At 42.2% G+C, this 21,098-nt stretch overlaps 1 protein-coding gene across 1 annotated transcript in view; it reads right to left on the reverse strand.

The window, feature by feature from the left end:
- DHX9 (DExH-box helicase 9) overlaps nt 1–21,098 on the reverse strand; it is a 1,660,482-nt gene that overhangs the window by 1,598,199 nt on the left and 41,185 nt on the right. The window contains exons 2-3 of the mRNA XM_044086769.1: nt 9,087–9,238; nt 3,756–3,896 (exon numbers count right to left, since the gene is read on the reverse strand). Coding sequence (XP_043942704.1) covers nt 3,756–3,896; nt 9,087–9,197 — 252 coding nt within the window. The 5' untranslated portion in view covers nt 9,198–9,238. The remainder of the gene's footprint in view (nt 1–3,755; nt 3,897–9,086; nt 9,239–21,098) is intronic.

A 21,098-nucleotide genomic window follows, 5' to 3' on the forward strand; every position in this document is an offset into this window, starting at 1 on the left:
AATGAAAAACAGAAGCGGTGTGAGTGAATGAGCAAATCACAACCTGTATGAATAATAGCAGTATCGTTAGGGAACAGTCATTTAGTATCTTGATGTCTAGATGTCCAGTTAGGTGTTGGGTCAGCACACAAGAGTAAAAGGTGGAGACCACAAAACACCATTACTCAAACCAAAATATCCATCATCTTCACTAGATCTTAATCTAACAACCCCCAAGCAAAAATTTTCATTACAAATTTAAATGCTCAACTTCACCCAAACATTCTGTAACCTAAGAGAAACAAAAATGCTGACAAAGCACACAACTCCCAGGAGAGCTACCTGCTCAAACCACCAGCTGATTACGTGCATCACTCAACAGCAAAATGATATACTGTGTGTGCTCAAGTCTGCTCCTCCTAGCATTCTTTGCATACATTACTCTAATACACAACATACCTCTCAGCTCCATGCAAGGGATTCAAACTCTGGCACCTGTATACTTAAGTAGCTTCCAAGTTTTTGCAAGTTCTCCACATTAATAAGCCATCACTCAGTGGGACTAACCAGTTAAATAAAATGTCTGCACTAAATATGCTTAAAAGGTACTGTGAAGACTGGCAGAGAAGGGGTGAAGGCTGCCAGCCTAGTCAAATAGAATTTGATAGATTTTTCTATTTACAAATGCCAGAACTCACTGTAAAATGTGAACTTCAAGATTGTAGCAACATTGCCAAGTGCTTTAAGGAAATCTAAGCCAAGCATTTCAAATGTTCTTTGAAATTAAAATTATGTTTTGTATGTTCTTTGATCTTCAGAGCTCGGAACCATTTGGTCTGGGCTATTCACATACTTTCTATTGTTTTAACTTAAGGAATAATTGCTAGAGTGTACATGTGAAATGTCTTTTATTGTTGTAGTTTCCTGAACAGGTGCTAGCTTGCTAAATAATATAGCCTGTTGGCCTGGGAACTCCAGACTTCAGTGTCAAAATGATGCAGTGTGTATAGTGGGAAAACCTAAGTGTCAACATGATGTAATCTGGGAGGGCCCAGCAGATGTGTTAGTGATTTTAAAAATTATTGCTCAGAGAGACTAAGGATTTTCATCTGGATATCCAACCTCAGCACTGCCTTTTGTCTTCAGTAAGTTATCTTAGAAATATGTTTTCTTGTAGAAATAGCTAGGACTATAAAGATTAGGCTAAGTGTTTTTCGATTACATCAGAACTTTACTACTATATTGTTTTAAGTTTGCGTGATCTCTGAACTCTTGAGTAGCATTGTATTGTAGTTCATAGGTAGGTACTAGGCTATCGGCCCTGGGGCCTATACAAGCCCAGCCAAAAAGGTACCCTGGCTTTTGCCACCCAAGAAAATTATTTTCCTGTGCCACTGTCTAGCAGAGCCACAGAGGTGATCCCCGGGGTGAATTTCCTATTTCCATCCAATCATCAAGATTTTTCTTGAAGAGTGCCAATGAGGAGCTTTGTTTGATATTGATAGGTAGTTTATTCCAGAGTATGGGAAGTCTCTGGGACAGGAATCTATCCCTCTGGCATGTTCTGTTTATTGTGGTGACAGGGGTCTTCTGTTTACTGTGGTGACAGGGGTAAGGTTCCTAGAGTGTGTAGCTCGGAAGGATTGGGATTTCTTTACGTGGAGCATGTCCAACAGCTCTGGGTTTGACAGAGCTTTGTATGTTAGGCAGAGATCACCTCTGAGTAGACGATATGCGACTTGAGTAAAGCTGCAGTTTTTTTAAATGGTCTGCGTAGAGCATCTGTTTAAGGCCGGTAATCCTCTTTGTGAGTTATTTCTGCGGCCTTTCCAGTTGTTGTAGAGGTCTTGTGAGGTGCATACCAAAAGGGGCGTTGTACTCTATAATGGGTACAATGAGAGGGTAGTATTGCCTTGTGTCTTTATTATTAAATATTTTTAAACCCATTTCAACTGTGGCTAGTTTATGTAGAGATAAAGTAAGCTCTGGAGTACATTGCATGCTTATAAGTGAAACTGTAATAAGCCCTTCCAAAGCCTTAAAATTGCTTAAGTTACACTACTACTGGATAATGTTGCACAGTAATTGGACACCCTTTTAAGGGCGATATCCTGGACAGTCAGAACAGTTTATTGCTCACACCATAGACGAAACAAGCAGTTAGAAACAAAAAATAAAATAATAATTCCACAAAAAATACTGAGCGCTTTCACCCGCTCGACTACCTGCGGGTTTCTTCAGAGTACATTAAGCAGTTCCCTGCACCAGTCTTATATACTAACCAGATAGCTAGTTAATTAATTGTTAATGGAATAATTCAATAAATAAATCAATTACATATCCGTTTGAAACAAATTAAAATAAGAATGTTCTTGCTTTCTACTTGTTAAAGAACCTAAAATACACGATACTAAATAGTGTGTAAAAACTCTTCATTTTGATTATACCTTTTTACATAATATAGAAATAAAAATAAAATAGTTGATAGATAACAATTTGTAATATTAATGATGGAAATAATGTAACACTTACTACAAATAAAAGTGTTAGTAGAGTGTGCATACAAATTCTTTATAAAAATTTACTTGTGGACTGTTAAAGCTATATAAAAACTTTTTAAATCTTATTATATCTAATAAGTCTTGTAGTTATATGCCCTCACTAAAGTTTACTTTATATGTGTGTGTATCTATATCTCTATCTCTGTATACAAACAAGGCTTAATAAATACTGTGTTGTAAATACATTATAAAACCCTTGTATAACGTGTGTGTGTGTGTGTGTGTGTGTGTGTGTGTGTGTGTGTGTGTGTGTGTGAGAGAGAGAGAGAGCGCTACTTGGGCAGGGACACGAAGCACTGGTTGGACAGAGGGCACTGGAGGTTAGCTTGCCAGCTAGGCAGAGATCTGGACCCTAGAGCTGTGCCAGTGGGGAGTCTTATTGGGGACCTGGGGAGCAAGGGAGCGACCAGCCCCAGACCGACTGTGATCTCTGTGTGCACTTAAGGGAAATTACTGTGTGCATTTGTTATCCTTTCCTCTCATATGAGACACCCTCTCTGGTGTTAGTGGTGAGGATTGAGGCTCCTTGATTGCTAGGCCAGGGCGCGGGCATCACAAGTATAAAATTACCTTTTATTTTTGTATAAAAAAAAGTGTCCGCATTAATCTTTATGCTGCAAACTCTTCTATACAAAAACAAGACTGTTTTACACCCATTTATAAATAAAAATCTTTTTAAAAATTGCTTCTTAAATCAGAAGGCCAAATGTTCTGAGCCATAAATCACACTTCAGGTTCCAGCTCTAATTCTGTTGGATTAGTGTACGGAAGGCAACTGTAAATTAGTTATGTAATTGCCAAACTGTTGGCAATTACATAACTACTTGCCCTACGCTAACCCAGCAGAATTACAGATCAAACCCAAAGTGAAACGAGCACTTCCCACCTACCCATGAATAGTAATGCTGTAAAACCCAGTAGTGCCTAACACGTTCAGAGGGAATCCTACACAAAAAATGTATATTATATATAACAAAATTTTAAGATGGCAAAATGCACTTTTCACACAAAAGTGTTTGCATACATAAAGATGTATGTGAACATTTCTTGTTTTGTAAAGAAAAACTTGTTTCACACCTTTAAACATGATCTTTCACACCTTTAAACATGATCTTTAAACTATTTAACAGATCGTTCCAACATAGATGCAACTGGAAAGGAACCACTATCAGATGAATTCACTCATCCAGTAATCCAGTTAAACTAATTACTAACCACATGTGCAGGAACTTCTTCCGCTGTCATCTCTCCAATACGCACAAGGTAGTTGACAAAATCTCTTGCACCATTTGTCTGCGCATCCTTCTTGTTTGTTGAGTTACCCATACCAGTGTAGTTGTAGCCTTCCACTCTAACCTAAAACACACAAAGCACATTACTGTACACCTCAGATAAAGACCACCAAGGAGGTTTAAGGGTTGGGCACTGCATTCCTAATGCATTCATTTGATAAGCAGTAGCAAGCCAGCAATTCTGGTACATTCACTCAACCACCAGTAGCAAGTCAAACATTTCCAAGGGGCAATAAAACCAAATTGGTTTTAACTTAACACTTGTGTTCACTGTTCTTCCTTATCAGAATTCTTGAATAGATTTTAAGTCCCTGGTAACAGTATTCTACTCGAATGTGAAAAGTCAATGACAGAGAGGAACTGTACTCAGAATTACGTTATCAAACTTTATGCACAAATACTGTGAGGACCCTATAAGACAGACAGGATGTGCTACAATGTTCATATATGTTCTAAAACATTTCCTGCTCAACAGTTATGAATACAGCAAACAAACATTACATGGGATTTACAAAAAAGGAAACATTCACTCACCACAGTGACTGGGTGTACTTCACTCTGTTCCTACTACATTACTGTGCGAGTGCACAAGCAAATAAAGTAGCACTCTGCACCACCACATTTCTTTCCAATTTAATAAACACACCATAACAATACAGGCATCTACTACAGACGTAAAAGCTGCCATCATAGGTTCATAGGTAGATAACTAGGCTATCTGCCCTAGGGCATTTATAAGCCTAGCCAGAGTGTATTTGGCTTCCGCCTCCCTATTAGATTAGCCTATTGTGCCTCTGTAAAGAAGGTCACAGAAGGTACCCTTTTAAGATTAGTTTACTGTGCCTCTGTCTAGCAGGGACTCAGAAGAGATCCCAGGGGTGAATTTGCGATTTCCCATCCATGCGTCCAGATTTCGCTTGAAGAGGGTCAGCGAGGGGCTATGTCTAACATGAATTGGGATTCTATTCCAGAGTGAGGGGAGCCTCTGGGAAATGAATCTGTCCCTCCAGCATATCCTATTTATTTTTGTGCTGAGGTTTAGGTCCCTGGAGCATGTAAGCTCTAAGGGACTTGGATTTTTTCAGGTGAAGCATGTCCATTAATTCTGGGTTTAACATGGCTTTGTACGTCAAGCATAGATCGCCTCTGAGTAGGCGGTAAGCAACTGAGTAGAGCTGGAGTTTTAGTCGAGCTGCATAGGACATCTGTTTGTAGCCCATGATCCTCTTGGTGAGGTACTTTTGGGGTCTCTCCAGTTACTGCAGGTGTCGGGTAAGGTACATCCCAAAAGGGGCATTGTATTCAATTATGGGCCTGATGAGTGACGAGTAGAGGGGCACAATGACCTCTCGATCTAGATGCGAACCATTTAGTGATAAGGTGGGCTATATGGAAGGTCTTTCTAACCACTTTGGCAACGTGATTATCAAAGAAGAGATTACTATCTACGTTGGTCCCCAAATCTCTAATTACTTCTTCCGTACTTAATGGATTACCACCTATGTGGTAATTTGTGGGCACCTTGTTTTTCCCCAAATGGGATGACTATGTACTTTTTAGCATTTAGCTTGAGTCCATGGCACCAAGCATCCGTCTGAGAGACCCTTTTGGAGGATGCTTGTGTCAGCTGGAGATTTGATTATGGCCCCCAGTTTGCAGTCATCTGCGAACTTAGTCAGCCATAATCCCCCCGTGTTAGCCTGAACCTCAGAGAAGTATATACCGAACAAGAGAGGTCCCAGAACCGAGCCCTGTGGGACGCCACTTGTAACTGGTTTGGATTTGGACATGGCCCCTGCGATTCTGACCATGTGGGTTCTCTCTCTGAGCCAGTTTGCAACCCATCTTGTGATATATGGGTTGATATTTAAGCTGGTAAGCTTATTTATGATGCCCGAGTGGGGTATTGTGTCCAAGGCTTTTGTGAGGTCCAGGTAGGCTGTGTGGACTACCTTGCCCTCAACTATGGCTTTGGTAACGGTTTCAAAGAAATTAACTAGGTTTAAGAGGCAAGATCTGCCCTTAAAGCCGAATTGGGAAGGGTCCAGTGTCTGGAGGCTCCCAATGTCTTTGTTTAGGAGTTCCATGATAATACGCTCAATAGCTTAACAGACCAGACTAGTCAGGCTTATGGGGGCGATAGTTTCCAAGGTCCGTTGTGGCACCACCTTTGTGGAGTGAGACCACTGTAGCTGTACGCCATTCTTTGGATACATATCCTGTAGTAAGGCCAAGTCTGAACAGTGACTTAATGTGAGGGTTCAGTTCTTCTTGGAGCTCATGTAAGACACAGCCTGGGACACAGTCCAGTCCCATAGATGTGTTTTTTGCTTTGGAGAGGGCATCTTTCACCTGTGCATCTGTGATGTCAGGAAGGTTACATTAAGTTGGGATAGGCATTTGCTCCTTTTGGGGGGGGTTTGAGCTGAATCTGTCTGCCAGGATGTTGGCTACGTCTGTAGGTTCGGTATATTTTGTACCGTTATGCAACAACTCAGAGCATATCTGGGAGTTTCCGCCCATGTTCCTGACATAACTTAAGAAGGCCTTGTGATTATCTTTAGTGTCTAGGGCAATTTTTCTTTCGATGCTGGCCTTTGATGATTTTATGAGGGATCGAAGTTTCTTGCCAATACTGATCAGAGATGCCTTCCCTTTTTGGGATTTTGCTCCGTCATGTAGTAGCTTCCTCCTCCTGTTGTATAGCTTATTTATGGCCGGGGTCCACCAGACCGGTCTCCTGTTTTTGGAGGAGAGTGTCTTGGTTTTATTTGGGATAGCACTATCCATGCATTCCTGCAGGTGCTCATAGAATGCATTTGTAAAGGATTCTGCGGATTGGGCTGTATTATCCTCTGGCCCAGGGGCTTAAGGATTCCACCTCAGTCTTGAGAAGTGCAAAGTTGGCTTTTGAGAAATTCTTTACAGTGATTTCCTTGGCTGGGGATGGGATATGGATGTCCAGGGAAAATTGTTTATGGTCTGATCTTACCAGTGAGGGGTTTACCTCTGGTGTGGAACAGAGTCCCCATGTTGGTGATGGTCCAATATGTTGTTCCCTCTTGTGGGAGTGGTGACCTGTTGTTCCATTGCATTAGAGTTTATAAATTCAAGGAACCATTGGGTGAGGGTCTTTGGAATTTAGTTTTCCCAGTCAATGTTTGGGTAGTTGAAGTCACCCAATAACAGTGTTTGGAGAGACCTTCATATTCTCCAGTGTTCTCAGGAATGCCAAGTGGGGTTCCTGTAATAGGGAGGGTGTTCTGTAGCAGGCTACAAACTGAAAGGCAGTTTTGCCCGCTGTTAGTTGCACACGGATGGTTTCCGATGCTTCGTGCAGTGCCACTAACCTGGAGGTGTAGGTATCTTTGATGAATATAGATACTCCCCCTCCTTTTGTGCTTCGGTCCGAGTTTTGGGGCCGAAACGCATGGTAGGAGTTATAACCGGGTAGTGCTGGGGTGCTCTCAGGAGCCTTGAACCAGGTTTCTGTTACTGCACAGACATTGATTTTCTCCATACTGAGGAGAGCCTAGAGTTCGTGCATCTTGAGGTTTAGACTTCTGGCACTAAGCAGCATTACCTTTAGTTTTTTTATCCTTGGGTTGTCTATGGAGGTGGGTTTGTCCTTTGAGCCTTGCCTAAAAAGGCACTACGGGGGTGGCAAGAGCCTTGGCCAGTATACGAAAGCCTAAGGGTGGCAGGTGCAAGCCGTCCCTAGTGAAGCAACGTGGCTTGTTGAGCATGTCATCCCAGGCCGACAAACACTGGATCCCCTTTGAATGACCCCAATACTTTAGCCAATTGTTGAAACTGATTTTGTCTTTATACTGTGGCATCATTCTTGGTGAGGGCAAGATGCTACTCAAGGTCAGGGTCATGCCAGCCTGGGCTACATGATCAGAGCGCTCCTCTATGTCTCTTTTCATGTAGTCCAGGGAGGCAAGTCTCAGGTCATTCACACCGGCATGGACAATGGAGTCATACTTGTACTTGCTTTGGAGTGACCCGAGTGCTTGCGTTATGTGGCGGATCCTGGCATCCGACAGGCAGCTTACAGTGACCTTCTCCTTGTTAAGTCTGATGAGTGGGACTTCAGTGTGCCGGACAATAGAGTCCCCATATAACAAGTGTATTTGGTGTGTTGTTTGGCCTTAAGGGCTGTGACTGAGGCACACTGATTTTGTGAGATATGTGATTTGTGGGTATTGAGGGGTGGCTGTTGCTTGGATATCTGCTTAGGAGGTCTTCGCTGTTTAGGCAGATTTTTATTTAGAGCCTCCAAGTATGTTTTTGTGTGTTTATGTGTTGGGTATGCAGATGCAACAGGTTTGGGAGAGGTTACCTTTTCCTCCTGACTGACTGTGCCAGTCTTGGGTTGAGAGAGCTCTGCCTCCAGTTTGGCTGTGTAACTGCATCTCTCACATGTATTAGAGTTTGTTGGAAGGAGAAGAGGGTTGCCTGTGTACATAAGGCAATTGTAACACTGCCTCAAAATTCCCAGATTCACCAGCTGGACTGGAGAATAACCTTGAAACTGACCCTTGGACATACCAGATTAGTATAGGGAACTGTTTTTTTTTACTGATCAGATTAGGGAAGGGAACGGATTTTTCACTTTATCAGGAAGGACCAGTCGGGAGCTTAATACTTATGAGGAGTCAAGGAGGGAGTAGTGCTTCAGTTAGTTAGTGTTTCCTTATAAGAGCTGAGCAAGTGCAGGGCTTTAGAAAGAGAATAGAATGATTACTTTGAGAGTTTGAACAGTTCTAAGGGAACAAGTGAAGAGCAGAGTTTGTGGAGCCTGGAATGTGGGGGGGGGGGGGGAGCAGGCACTGAAAAAAAAAACTGAACACCAAGCAACATCCACTAAACAGTGGGGAAATGCAGTTATGATACTGTAAGTTTCAGGCAGCAACCTACAATTACACCAGTTTACATAATCTGGCACTCTAACTAGGAAAAAGAAAACATTTTGTAAACCAGCAGGTTCTTTTCTACTGTCTGACAACAGTAGCAGCACACAATCCCCCCACATTTAGCATCAAAGCAAGTAAACAGCACTTCCAAATACAATACAAAAATATTCATATACAAGAAGAAAAAACAAAAGAATGGAAATAGTACAAGATCCAGCAAGTGAAGAGGGGATGAAGTAGTTTCCACACAGGTAGACCGGTTTGCAAGGCACAGTCTTTTTTGTAAATAACTTGCAAAAACCAAGATGCTGTACGTACTGCAACAAAACACATACCTCGCACATAAATTTCTGACGGTTCTTGTTTCCGGCTGCTCTGATTTCATAATTTGGTGTCACTCTCTTCTTTCCACACCAAGCATACAGAAAATTTTTTATATCCCCCATTGTGGCAAAGGTTCAAATCTTCAGAAATCTCAACTGATCTGCTGAAATGAAACAAAAAGTATATAAATTCTGCTCCATTTAAGATATTCAGGAACAATGCTAATAAGTAAATACACCTCTTTCAAATGTTCTGCAAAATGAAATGCAACCACAACTTCACTAATTTACCCCACACCCAAAGCAGCATTTAACACTACTTTGACTAAATGAAGTTAGGCATTTGCCTGTTCCCTTCATTCATCCATAAGCCCCCCCCCCCCCTTCCCTCATTTTTGCACACACAAGGGTCAGGGTCTTACTTCAGTGACAATCTAGAGCCAAGGTTGACACCATCGGCTGACTAGCCCTGCCATGACTATTCTTCCATATGACACACGCACGGCCAATTTAGTGAGTGTCTGCTACACCTACTGCATGTCTTTGGAATGTGGGAAGAACTCCTTGCAAACACTAACAGGACATGCAGACTTCACACAATCTGCAGTACCACCCTACTAAATCTTCCCAATGCTTCAACTAGACTATCACCCTCCTGTTCTCACTAAATGGACAGATGATAAAAATCAGCAAGCAAAGGTAGTAGTACTGCTGGAATCAAATTCTTCAATTCTTGGCGAGTATCTTCACGATGTGGACCCTGTTTTTCACAAACACTCACCAAGACAACACCGACACACAGACTGTATTTTATAAAGCACATATCATGGTTAATAAAAAAGCTGGGTATACAAGACCCAGGATAAAAAAGTGCCTAATCTTGGTAGAAGCACTGGTGCCCGGACTGGAAAAAATAACAGTGTAGAATCCTCAAGACATGGAAACATTCCTACAATAAGGCCAGGCAGGCCCAGTGGGAGGATGGCGCCCTTATTGCAGAAGTAGTAATCCACACAAAAAAAAAAAAAAAAAATCACAAAACCAGATAGGCCAAAAAGAGAGCCACAAAGATGACAGTAGACTACTGAAGGTAAAATAAATTATGTTTTGTTACTACTAAAGCAAGAAGCCCAAATTTTGTACAAAAAAATTGAGAGAAATTAGAGGAAAGAAAAATACTTCCACAAGAAAAACAGTCAGAAGCCTCAAGTAAAGAAAACTCTGCTCATTACTGCAACAGATTTATGAAAAACATATAGTCCAAGAAACCTTGGGCTGTTTGGAAAAAGCAGCAACTGAGGAAGTGTGAAAATATAAACAAAATCTGGAGACTTTTGAAATACAGACATGGGAAAAATATCTGATATGGAGCAATATTTTTAAAAAGGAGAAAGCCAAATTAGTTAATACAAAAAAGCAGCCAAAAAGACATTTGACGAGAAATACAGGCAAAGGCATTCAGATATGGAAAATTTCACAATGTGTAAAATAAGATCAGAAAGAAGGAACGTAGAGCAGCAGATTAGGGAAGTTGAAGTTACGGAATAACTGTGAAGTGAAGGATTCAGTGAAGAAAGTCTAAGATTGGTTATATCACAGCATGATGGAACGAGTCCCTCGAGTAAGGAGAAACAGGAGGAGCAGGAGACATTTAAGAAATATGGACATGGAAAAGAAAAAAAGATTTAAATTTGGTACAATAATTTATGCAAAGGAGAAAGCAAAACTAATCAATGCAAAAAGAGCAGCAGTGAAGGTACTTGGAGAAATACAGATAAAGGCATCCAGATATGGAAAATTTTACAATATAAAAAATAAAGACACCAAAGAGGAAAAGTAGAAAAGAATATTAGTAATGGAGAAGTTAAATAAATAGTAACTGAGGTTATGGATTACGTGTAAAGAGAAGGATTTAGTATAGGAAATCTAACTCCGATAAAACCACATCAGGCTAGAGCAATGGATCCTCAAATTAAGGAGAAACCAGTGAAGCGAACATTTGATTAGTTGCCATTAGTTGCCATATAAAAAGATACTTTCGCACCTTCCATAGGAAACCGGTTCAAAAGTTCAATTGGAGTTCCAAAAAAATTATAGACCAGTCAGCTTAACTAGCCTGATCTGCAAAGCCATGGAACGGGTAATCATGGAACTCATTAATAGGGACACTGGCAACCTCCAAACACTCGACCCCACACAGTCTGGCTTTGTCAAGGGGAGGTCATACCTGTTAAATCTAGTCGACTTTGAGACAGACACCAAAGCCATGGACAAGGGGAAGACTCTGCACACCACCTACCTTGACCTGGTCAAGGCCTTAGACTACTCCCCACTTGGGCGCAGTAGACAAACTCTCAACTAGGTATCAACCCATATGTTATCAGATGGGTAGCAAACTGGCTCACTGATATAACCCACCTAATCAAATAGGGGAAGCCACCTCAAGCAGTAGACCCATAATAAACAGCACAACCCAGGGATCAGTCTTGGGGCCTCTGTTATTCTGGATATACTTCTCGGAGGTGCAGACCAAAACCAGTGGGGTATGGCTGACCAAGTTTGCAGATGACTGCAAGCTGAGCGCGGTCATCAATTCCCCAAGTGATGTGGATGTCCTCCAAGAGGGTCTCACCCAAACAAATGACTGGTGCCAGAAACATGGCCTCAAGCTGAACGCCAAAAAATGCATCACTGTCCCCTTAGGGGATGACAACAACAACGATGACGACGACGACAACATCTTAAGCACACAGTCAGTCATAAGGGATTTGGGCACCCAGCTTCATAGCAACCTGACTTTTGACTATGTTGCTTCCACTGTACGGAAAGCTTTCTATATAGTGCACCTCATAAGTAAGGGTATCTCATCCAGGGACAAGGTCATAACATCCCTGTACTCTTCCTTTATAAGGGAAATTGAGTACAGCGCCCCCTTCTGCATGTACCTCGCAAAATACATGCAGCAGCAGGAGAGACCCACAGAGATTCCTCACCAGAAGAATCTAGGGCCTCAAACATCTACCCTACAGAGATAGACTAAATGCCCTGTCCCTCTACTCAGTTTCATACAGACTACTCAGAGATAACCTCTGGCATACAAAGCAACCTCAAAGCCCACCTTGATGAGACTGCTGAAGATCCCCAAGTAAAGCTCCACTAGAGTAACCCGCACGAGCGACCTCAACCTGGTCTGTGACATCAATAGGACTTGTTGGCGGGACAGATTTGTGGCCCAGAGACTCCCCCATCTGTAGAATAGACTCCCTCTCCACATCAAGCAGAGTACCCCATTATCCCTTTTCAAGCACAACCTGGATAACTGGATGGGAAACTGAAAATACACCCCTGGGATTCCATCAGTGTCCCTGCTGGACAAGGGCTTTGGGTGCCGACTAGACATGGTGCTAAACTCTTGGCCCCAAGGCCCTTAGAAGCTTAGCCAACAGCCCAACATCATCCTATGATTAAGCACTTGGGCTTTCAGGCCAGTTATTTTACATTAAGACGGTTCGTGGCCTGCACTCTTGTGGGAGGAGAGGCTGGACTCTGCCCTTCTGAGCTGGGAATTTCTGGTTAAAGGCTTATAGTACATGCATATCTGAACTGCTTCTTACTGAAGTTGGTGCGCCTTGTTTGCTGTGGCATAGACTGGATTCGGGCCTGCTGGATCTAGCTTTGTTTGTGTAACTTGAGCACTAATCCAGGCATTCTCTAAAGTATTCAATTGTATTTATTACTGCTTGGTAGTAACTTGATTAAAGTGTAGCTATCATTCTAAGTCTTTTGGATTAAGCACTTGGGCTTCAGACCAGTTGTTTTACATTAGGACGGTTTGTGGCATGCACTGTGGTGGCAGGACAGGTAGCTTTCATCCTTCTAAGTTGGGAACTGCTGATTAAGAATAACAGACACTGAGCTCTCAAAGTGTATTAGTTCTGGGCTTCAGGCCAGTTATTTTACATCAAGAAGGTTCGTGGTCTGCACTCTTGTGGGAGAAGAGGCTGGACTCTGCCCTTCTGAGCTGGGAATTTCTGATTAAAGGTTTATAGTGCCTGAATATTTGAACTGTATCTTACTGAAATTGGTACACCTTGTTTGCTGTAGCATAGACTAGATCCAGGCCTGCTGAATCTAGCTTTGTTTATATGCTGCTTGTTTGTGTGCTTGTTATTTGCCTGGAACGCTAATTCCACCTAATATGTGGCTTCTCAGCACTTCTGTGGATCACTAGTGATATCTGCATTGCTTACTGTACTTATTTCCTTGTTTCACTTGAAAGTTACTGTTTTTCGTTTTTGCATTTAAGTTACCTGTAACACATTGCACTTAAGTTACCTGGCACTTACTCACTAAAGCAATTATATAAAAGTCAGCACTAAAAATTAAAAGCACTACACCCTCACTCCCCACTGGCCCTTGTTTTCAATTAAGGAATTCCCAATATTATTCTAGCATGTCCAAAGGTCAGTTGTCAATCTCCTCTCCAGTCCAGCTGGTGAATCTGGGAATCTTGAGGCAATGTTACAACTGCCTCATGTACACAGACAACCCTCTCCTCCTCCCAACAAATTCCAACACAAGAGAGATGCAACCATATAGCCAAACTGGAGGCTAAGCTCTCTCAACTCAGTACTGGCATAACCAGTCAGGAGGAAAAGGAAACCACACTCACTACAATTCCAGTCTCACATAGACCTACCACGACAGCAAACCAAACACAATCACACAAAAACATACTCGGAGGCTCTAAATAAAGATCTGCCTAAGCAGCAGAGGCCTCCAAAGCAAACACCCAAGCAACCGCTACCCCAAAACAAAACACGTGCAACATCTCTCACAAAGCCAGTGTGCCGAACAGTCACAGCCCTAAAGACTAAACACACCTGATACACTTTTAATAGGTGACTATCGTCAGGCACACTGACGTCCCGCTCACCAGGCTGTACAAGGAGAGGGTCACGGTGAGCAGCCTGTCGGGCGCTAGGATCCGCCACATAACACAAGCACTCAGGTCACTCCAAGGCAAGTACAAATTTGACTCAGTCATTGTCCATGCTGGTGTGAATGACCTGAGACGTACCTCCCTGGACTACATGAAGAGAGACATAAAGGAGCTCTCTAAGCATGTAGCCCAGGCCGGTATGACCCTGACCTTGAGTAGCATCATACCCTCACCAAGAATGATACCACAATATGAAGACAAGATGATCAATTTCAACAACTGGCTTAAGTACTGGTGTCATTCAAAGGGGAGCCCAATGCCTGTCAGCTTGGGATGATATGCTCGACAAGCCACGATGCTTCGCTAGGGACGGCTTGCACCTGTCACCCCTGGGCTTTCGGATATTGGCAAAGGGTCTTGCTACCCCCATAGTGCCTTTTTTAGGCAAGGCTCAAAAGACAAACCCACCTCCACAGGTATCACAAGGGATAAGAAACTAAGAGTAATGCTACTCAACACCAGAAGTCTAAACCTCAGGATGCACGCATTCGAAACTCTCCTTAGCATGGAGAGCATCGATATCTGTGCAGTAACACAAACCTGGTTTAGGGCTACCGAGAGCACCCCAGCACTACCAGGTTATACTTCATACCATGTTTTTCAGCCCCAAAACTTGGACCGAACCACAAAAGGAGGGGGAGTAATTCAAAGATACCCACACCTCCAGGTTGGTGGCAAAGCACGAAGCATCAGAGACTATCCATGTGCAACTAACAGTGGGTAGAACTGCCTTCCAGTTTATAGCCTGCTACAGACCACCCTCCCAAACCCAGGAACCCCACTCGGCCTTCCTGAGAACACTGGAAAATATGAAGGTCTCTCCAAACACCATTATATTGGGCGACTTCAACTACCCAAACAGACTGGGAGCATTACTCTAGCTCCAACACCCTAGCCTAAAGATTCCTAGAATTTATAAACTCAAATGCTATGGAACAACTTGTTACCACTCCCACAAGAGGGGAAAACATACTGGACCTGATCATCACCAACATGGGGACTCTCTGCTCCAGACCAGAAGTGTATCCCTCACTGGTAAGATCAGACCATAAAACTAATCTCACTGGATATTCACATCCCGACCCCACCCCCTGCCCAGAAAACCAGAGTGAAAAACTTCTCTAAAGCAAATTTCACACTCCTCAAAACCGAGGTGGAATCGTTCAAAGCCCCCGGGCCTGTGGAAAATACAGCCCAGACCGCAGAATCCTTTATAAATGCATTCTATGAACACCTTCAGGAATGCATGGATCATGCAATCCCAAATAAAACTAAGACCCAATCCTCCAAAGGCATACATCCTGTCTGGTGGACCCCAGCCATAAACAAACTATACAATAGAAGGAGGAAGCTACAAAATGATAGAGCAAAATCCCAAAAAGGGAACGCATCACTAATCAGTATTAGCAAAAAACTACGGGCACTTATAAAATTGTCCAAGGCCAGCTTCGAGAGAAAAATTGCACAGACACTAAGGATAATCACAAGGCCAGCTTCGAGAGAAAAATTGCACAGGACACCAAGGATAATCACAAGGCTTACCTGGGTGGTAATTCCCAGATATGCTCAGAATTAGTCCAAAATGACAAAATACACACTGAACCCACAGACACTGCCAACATCCTAGCTGACCGGTTCAGTGCAAACTCCCCCCCCCCACCAAAAGGGCAAATATCTATCCCAGCAGAGTGCTGCCCCCCTAACATCTCAGATGCTCAGGTAAGAGCCGCCCTCGCCAAAGCAAAAAACACAGCATCAATGGGACCAGACGGTGTCCCGGGCTGCGTCCTACATTAACTCCAAGAAGAGCTAAACCCAAACATAAAACTATTGTTCAATCTCAGCCTTACTACAGGATATATGTGCCCAAAGATTGGCGTACAGCAACAGTGTTCCCTCTCCATAAAGGTGGTGCCTCAACGGATCCTGGAAACTATCGTCCCATAAGCCTGACTAGCTTGGTCTGCAAAGCTATGGAAAAGATAATCATGGACCTCATAAATAAAGATATTGGGGACCTACAGACACTGGATCCTACCCAGTTCGGCTTAGTTAAGGGCAGTTCCTGCCTCAAACCTGGTTGATTTCTTTGAAACAGTCACCAAGGCCATTGACAAGGGGAAGGTGGTCCACACAGCCTACCTGGACCTCACAAAAGCCTTCGATACAATACCCCACTCTGGCATTATAGATAAGCTCACCAGCTTAAATATAAACCCCTATGTCACTAGATGGATTGCAAACTGGCTCAAGGACAGAACCCACATGGATAGAATTGCAGGAGCCATGTCAGACTCCAAACCAGTTACAAGTGGTGTCCCACAAGGCTCAGTCCTGGGACCTCTCTTGTTCGGTATATATTTCTTGGAGGTACAGGCCAACACGGAAGGACTGTGGCTGACCAAGTTCACAGATGACTGCAAACTGGGCGCCATAATCGACTCTCCAGCCGACACAAGCATCCTCCAAAAGGGCCTCAAACACAGACAACTGGTGCCAGAGCCATGGTCTCAAGCTAAATGCCAAAAAGTGTATAGTCATCCCCTTTGGCAAAAACAAAGTGCCCACAAATTACCACATCTGTGGTAATCCATTAAGTACAGAAGTAATTAGGGACCTGGGGACCCAAGTTGATAGCAATCTCTCATTTGACAACCACGTGGCCAAAGTGGTTAGAAAAACATTTTATATAGCCCACCTAATCATGAAGGGATTCACATATATATCAGGGATAGTCATTGTGCCTCTTTACTCATCCCTCATCAGGCCCATAATTGAGTACAATGCCCCTTTGGGGATGTACCTTACCAGACACCTGCAGCAACTGGAAAGACCCCAAAAGTACCTCACCAAGAGGATCAAAGGGCTCAAACAGATGCCATATGCTGCCCAGTTAAAGAAACTCCAGCTCTACTCAGTGGCATACCGCCTGTTCAGAGGCGATCTGTGCCTGACGTATAAAGCCATGTCCAACCCGGAAATAATGGACATGCTGCACCTCAGAAAATCCAAATCCCATCGAGCTCTGGCTGGCAGAGACTTGAACCTCAGCACTGAAATAAATAGGACATGCTGGAGGGACAGATTCATAACCCAGAGGCTCCCTTCACTGTGGAATAAAATCCCAGTCCAGGTTAGGCAGAGTCCCTCATTGACTCTCTTCAAGAGGAATCTTGACGAGTGGATGGGAGATTGTAGGTTTACCCTGGGTATCACTTCTGTGTCACTGTTGGACAGAGGCACAGTATACTAACCTTGAAAAAGGGCACAGCAAAATAAATTTAAAATGGGTGGTGAAAGCCAAACACATTCTGGCTAGGCTTATAAATGCCCTAGGGCAGATAGCCTAGTATGAACCTATGAACCTATAAGAACAGGAAACTATGGCAACTCTGATGCAGTCAATGTTGTGGAGTGATAGGCCAGTTAATTCCCATATGAAAGAGGAATGGATGGCACACAGAAAGATGCTCTGGAACTTATACCCACAGAAAATGGAGAAAAGAATGTGCCCTCCTTTAGAAGAAACGGATCTAAGAGAAGAGTTGCTTGATTTCATATAGATAGACATATTAAGATCAAAGAAAAAGAAACAGACTACAGAAAGGCAATAAAAGCCCAAAAGTTAGAAGTTTAATTAAACAAATGAACAGTAATTAGGAAAGCAGTGGCGGTGCCGCAGTAGCATTGTCGCCTCACAGTAAGATGCTGTCCGGTTCGATTCTCAGCTAAAGCGTCTTCTGTGTGGAGACATGCGTGAATGGGCGTACCTTCGTTGAAGGTTGTGCGTCAGTGCTGGCAACTCGGCACAATTACTGCCAATCATTAGCGGACCGGAGTTCCACTGTGGCGACCCCTAACCGGGAAAAGCCGAAAGACATTGCAACAACAGTAATTAGGACTGTTCATAGAGAGTCATGCAATATAACAAGTAGAATATAGTGCTGTGCAGCTAAATTAATAACAAATTAAAGTCTTAGCAGCAGGGGAACGAAGGGGAGAAACTGAATGGTGTCATGGAAGTATCAAACAGAGAAAACTATAAAGCAACGGACAAGAAGTGTCACTGAAAAGTATAGAAGAGGGGAAGCGATCAACAAAAATACTCAGAAAGATACAGGTGATAAAAACAATGTGCAGTATCTGTACAGATCAGGATCTATCGTGCACTATCGCAAATAAACTAAAAATATTAGTATAGACAGAAAATTTTAGAAAATATGCAGATACATACAAAGGAAAAGCACAAAATAAGTAATTTATTAGTGATCCAAAAAAGTTTTAAAAGAGAACTGGGAAACAAGGCAAAATGAATTGAACCACCACCAGAAAAAGAAATAGATACATTATGGAGAAATATCTATGAAGATACTGTAGAACAGTGACGACCGTGCCCTAGCCCAGCAATCAAGGAGCCTCAATCCTCACCACTAACACCAGGCAGGTAGTCTCCTGGAAGAGGAAAGGATAATTAACACACACAGTAAAGTACAATTTCCCTCAAGTGCACACACAGAACAGTCAGTCTGGGGCTGGCTGCTCCCTTGCTCACCAGGGCCCCAATAAGACTCCCCATTGGCACAGCTATAGGGTCCAGGTCTCAGCCTAACTGGGCAAGCTAGTAACTCAGGTACCCCTCTCTGTCCAACCAGCGCTTCATGTCCTTGCTCAAGTAGCTGACAACACACACTTTGAGATAAGTATTTATACAACTTCAGACACTCCTGGGAAAGGCTGACAGATTCTCCAGCTGCGCCCCTTTACCCAGACCATACAGTAGTAATTACTGCCACAACTCAGTTAATAAATATCAGCTACTAAAAGGCCCTTAAAAGGGTGTCCAATTATTACGGTGCAATATTAATATCCAATGGTAATGTGACTAGACAGTCACAGGCTTATTGGAAGGGCTTAGACAGTAAACTCTATAAACATAATGTACTAAAGCATACTTCATCTCTACACAAAGCAGCCACAGGTAGAAGGTTTTAAAAATATTTAATAATAAATAAATTAAAACAAGACAAACTACTACACCATAGAGATATCCAAGAGTTCACAGATCACACAGAAACTTAAAATACAGTAGGACAGGTCTGGTTTCAAAGAAAAATATCTAATTAATCTTTACTAGCTTTAACTATTCCTACAAGATATATAAACTTACTTGTGAGCATAAGCAGAGTGCTGACAAGTTAGATGTCCAGATCAAAATGCTTCAGGTCTCGTGAGAAATAGTATTTAAACATTACTAACAAACATGAGTTTAAGGCCCTCCTAAAATTACATCATTTTTGACACTTAGGTTTTCCCAGTATTCATATTGCATCATCTTAACACCTGATCCGAGTTCTCAGGCCATAAACTGCATTATTTAGCAATCTGACATCTCCTCAGAAACTTACGATACAAGACACTTCACATGTATATGCCAACAGAAACTAAAACAATAAAAGCACCTTCCACATCTAAATCCTGGTCATAAACTTTAGCCTTAAAACAATGGGCATGAAATCTTATCCAGCCACCCTCGGGCCGAATTCTAACATGAAAGGATACAACATGCTTCACTGGGCCAGTAGAGTGCAATGTTGTCACATTTTGCAGTTCCACATTTCACAGTGTTTTCCTACATTTAAAACCACAAGCCTGTACTTTACATTTATTTATAGAATTGATAGAATTATATATTAAATTATATTTGACTAGGCTGGCAGCCTTCGCCCATCTCTCCCCAGTCATCACAAACACAACAAGGATTCTAAATAGAAAGAATTAGTAAAGTAAAAAAAAAATAAGTTCAAATGTACATTATATGAAAGGGGATGAAGTAATGGTCAGAGAGATTGAAATAAAGTTAAGAAAAGCTCATAACTGAAGAAACCCCAGGCCCAGATGCAGTACCTAACTTCTAGCTAAAAGTATTAACATTAAAAGATTTAGCCATGAACAACAACTATTTATAAGCACACCCTAGACAGACACCTGGTTAACGGGAAAAACACTTAAGAGCGAACCTGCAAGCTATTCTAAAAACTACAGACCAACAATTTGCCTTCAGACAACTTATAAAATATACAGTGGAACTGATGCCAACAGATTTTGTCATTTAGAAGATCAGGAGAATAGAACAAAAGGGTAGTAAAAGAAAGTCATATGGAAGAAAGAATCATTTGTTAATAAAATCATAGTTGAGAACTGTAAAAAAGGGGAAGAATCCAAGTATGGCATGGATAAACTACAAAACAGCATTTGACAGTATCCCACACTCATGGATAAAAGAGTGCTTAGATATGTCCGTTACACCCTACACCGATAGATTATATTACAGCAATGAAACAGTGGTAAATCACTTTGCAGTTGAGCAATGATAAAAAGAACAAATATTTATTCAAGGGATAAAAATTCACAAGTGGACATTCCAGGGTGACACTGTCACCACTGCTCTTTTGACTTGCCCATAACCCATTAAACTGCCTGCTTAACAGATTAGGTCATGGCTGCAATTTGGCTCCCCAAAAAACACTGAAATTTAAAGACTTCTTAGTCTGTAGATCATTTAAAACTGTACATTTCATCAGATGAGGAACTGAAACCACAACTGCAAATGGTCAATTTTTTTTGAGGTGATACAAGAAAGTCATTTGGTCTCGATAACTGTGCAAAAGCAGCCTTTAAAAGGAGGAAAGCTGCAGCACCAAGAAAACAAACCTCAGTCTGGGACAGGAATGTGATATAAAGGAACTTTAGCAAAAGGGAGTGTATACATATTTGGGAATTGAAGGATCATCAATAAAACAAATAAATATGAATAAAACTTAAGGAATATTTTACAAGACTAAAATCAATACTGAAAACAGCGTTGACATCTAGGAATAAAGTGCAAGCTATGAATCAATTTTCTCTTCCTGTCCTAACTTAATTTTGGAGTGACTGGCCCCAAAAGGTGGTGGATAAGTCTGACAAGAAAACAAGGATTCTTCATGCGCATCAACAAAATCAGTGTACACCAAGACTATACA

Source organism: Protopterus annectens, chromosome 10.part0 (assembly GCF_019279795.1).
Source record: "Protopterus annectens isolate FY-2018-M chromosome 10.part0, PAN1.0, whole genome shotgun sequence".
In the NCBI taxonomy this organism is placed as follows: domain Eukaryota; kingdom Metazoa; phylum Chordata; order Ceratodontiformes; family Protopteridae; genus Protopterus; species Protopterus annectens.